At 38.0% G+C, this 2871-nt stretch overlaps 1 protein-coding gene across 1 annotated transcript; it reads left to right on the top strand.

The window, feature by feature from the left end:
- The first annotated feature begins 883 nt into the window (after nucleotides 1-883).
- LOC108367588 (uncharacterized) lies at nucleotides 884-2333 on the top strand. The gene is made up of 3 exons (XM_017622244.1): nucleotides 884-1100; nucleotides 1239-2273; nucleotides 2323-2333. The coding sequence occupies exons 1-3, from the start codon at nucleotides 884-886 to the stop codon at nucleotides 2331-2333; spliced, it is 1263 nt and encodes a 420-aa protein (XP_017477733.1).
- Nucleotides 2334-2871: the final 538 nt, after the last annotated feature.

Below are 2871 nucleotides of genomic sequence, written 5' to 3'. Positions count from 1 at the left end.
AAACAGCTGCTAAATTAGAAAAGAGGAAGGGGAAAAAATTTACAGCAGCAACAGCTGTTTAGTTCTCTTTCAGTTGCTGAAAACACGTGGTTGCACATGTTGGACTTTTTAAGACGGCGGAACATAAACGGATTTTTATGGCGTAGAGAGTTACTAATAACTAAAATTCCTATTGCAACTGATATACAACCTAGTATATTTTATTCACAAAAGGTAAGTTTTTAACAGCGTGGTCCTTTGAGTACCATTTACTAATAACTAAAATTCCTATTGCAACTGATATACAACCTAGTATATTTTATTCACAAAAGGTAAGTTTTTAACAGCGTGGTCCTTTGAGTACCATTTACTAATAACTAAAATTCCTATTGCAACTGATATACAACCTAGTATATTTTATTCACAAAAGGTAAGTTTTTAACAGCGTGGTCCTTTGAGTACCATTTACTAATAACTAAAATTCCTATTGCAACTGATATACAACCTAGTATATTTTATTCACAAAAGGTAAGTTTTTAACAGCGTGGTCCTTTGAGTACCATTTACTAATAACTAAAATTCCTATTGCAACTGATATACAACCTAGTATATTTTATTCACAAAAGGTAAGTTTTTAACAGCGTGGTCCTTTGAGTACCATTTACTAATAACTAAAATTCCTATTGCAACTGATATACAACCTAGTATATTTTATTCACAAAAGGTAAGTTTTTAACAGCGTGGTCCTTTGAGTACCATTTACTAATAACTAAAATTCCTATTGCAACTGATATACAACCTAGTATATTTTATTCACAAAAGGTAAGTTTTTAACAGCGTGGTCCTTTGAGTACCATTTTACCCGCCATATGTTAAGTAGGTTTAGTTGAATCTTACAGTAATCATGCCGAAAAAAGGTGAACGAAGGCAATGGAATGTGGAAAACATGCGAAAGGCTATCGCAGCTGTAAAAAACGACGAAATGGGAATTTTACTGGCCTCAAAAACATTCCAAGTCCCACACACAACATTGCAGCGTATGGCTAGAAGCCAAAAGCCTTCAGAGGAGCTTCTTTCAACAAAACTCGGCAGGAAACCAGTTTTCAGTCAAGAAATAGAGAGTGAGCTTGTAAAGTATTCTTTGGAGATGGAGTCTCGCTTTTGGGGGCTGACGAGGCTAGATTTGCTGTCCCTCGCATTCCAAATTGCAGTGAAAAACAACATTCCAAATAAATTCAATGTTTTGGCAAAATGTGCAGGAAAAGACTGGTTTAATGGCTTTTGTAAAAGACATCGTGAGATATTGAGCTTGCGTAGACCAACCAGCACTTCTTTCGATCGTGCAAAAGGATTCACGCGTCACAATGTGTCTTCGTTTTTCAACTTGCTGGAAGATGAGTATATTAAACATAATTTTTCAGCAACTCGCATTTGGAATGTTGACGAAACGGGGCTGTCAGTGGTGCAGTCACGGCAACCCAAGGTTATTGCACAAAAAGGAAAAAGGCAAATAGGCGCCATGACCTCCGCAGAACGCGGATCTCTCATAACCGTCATAACGTGTATGAGTGCTGGCGGATCCTTTGTGCCTCCATATTTTATTTTCCCAAGGAAGAATAGTCATCCGCTTCTTATGAAGGATGCACCACCAGGAGCGAAATTCTCATGCCATCTGTCTGGATGGGTGCAAATACCAATTTTCACAAATTGGTTCAAACACTTCTTGGAGTTCACAAAGCCAACTAAAGAAGAACCGGCTTTACTAATTTTAGATGGGCATTATAGCCACACGCGAAACATAGAACTAATTGATTTAGCTCGTGAAAATGGTGTTGTTATTTTGTCATTGCCACCACATTTTACACACAAAATGCAGCCATTGGACAAAACATTCATGGGCCCACTTAAAGTATATTATAGTGACGAAGTAAGGCGCTTTACTCGAGAACAAGCACGCAAAGTAACTCTATATGATTTAGTGGGATTGTTCACAAAAGCATATTTGCGAGTTCAAACCAGTCAAATAGCTTTAAGTGGATTTATAAGTACTGGAATTTTTCCGTTCGACAAAAATATTTTGGCAGAAGCAGATTTCATAGCAGGCGAAATAGAAAACGAGCAAACAGAATCCGCTCCCATCCAGGATGTCGATAAAGAAATTCCTATGCGAAATTCCCAAGTTTTACCGTCAATATCGGATGACTCCGTGGCAACTACACGCACTGGATTATCGCCATGTATTTTTCCACCGACTGGGCCTAGTAACTTAGTATCAAACAATATTGTAAATGCAGGTAAGCACTTGATCCATTGGATTTATACAACCTTGTCTGCGAATTTCAGTTTATCAGTAGGTAACATTTCTTCGAACACAGCTGCAAAACATTCTACACCCTGGAAAATCTCTCCGCCACCAAAAATACGGAGAATCGTTAGTTTTGACCACATCTCGGTGTAAAGCGGAGCTACAAAGAAGCATAGCAAAAATAACCACACGAAATACCACCAAGAATACGAAACCAGTCGAGTCTAAGAAAGCATGTCCTTCTAAAAAAGAACGGCGGGGGTCATCTAGCGACTCCGATCAAAGCATAATTTTCGCGGAATCTGATGGGACTGAGGAATTCTCGGATGTTCCTCCCTTAAAAGACACTGAGTGCAATTTCTGTAATAAACGCTGGGGAGATGACACAGAGGCACAAACATGGACTTCGTGTTTGCAATGTGAAGTGGTCTGGGCTCACGACATATGCATCCCAAAGAGAAGTGCCATATTTCTTTGCTACTCCTGCATATAAAGCTTATAGAGACTTTGTTTGCTAATAAAATAAGTTTTATGTAATATAAGGACTTATGTTATTTTTTATATTAATTTTAGTTTTTTTGTAAGCC

This window comes from Rhagoletis zephyria, unplaced genomic scaffold, assembly GCF_001687245.7.
Source record: "Rhagoletis zephyria isolate East Lansing unplaced genomic scaffold, Rhagoletis_zephyria_1.1 Rzeph_scaffold_02738, whole genome shotgun sequence".
Classification (NCBI taxonomy): Eukaryota; Metazoa; Arthropoda; class Insecta; order Diptera; family Tephritidae; genus Rhagoletis; species Rhagoletis zephyria.
The sequence above is the reverse complement of the archived record's forward strand: the minus strand, read 5'-3'. Positions and strand labels throughout refer to the sequence as shown.

Coding starts and splice junctions, on each gene's coding strand:
- LOC108367588 (XM_017622244.1), top strand. CDS start 884: ATGCCGAAAAAAGGTGAACGAAGGCAATGGAATGTGGAAAACATGCGA. Junction 1,101..1,238: donor TTTCAGTCAAGAAATAGAGA/GTGAGCTTGTAA, acceptor CAAAATGTGCAG/GAAAAGACTGGTTTAATGGC.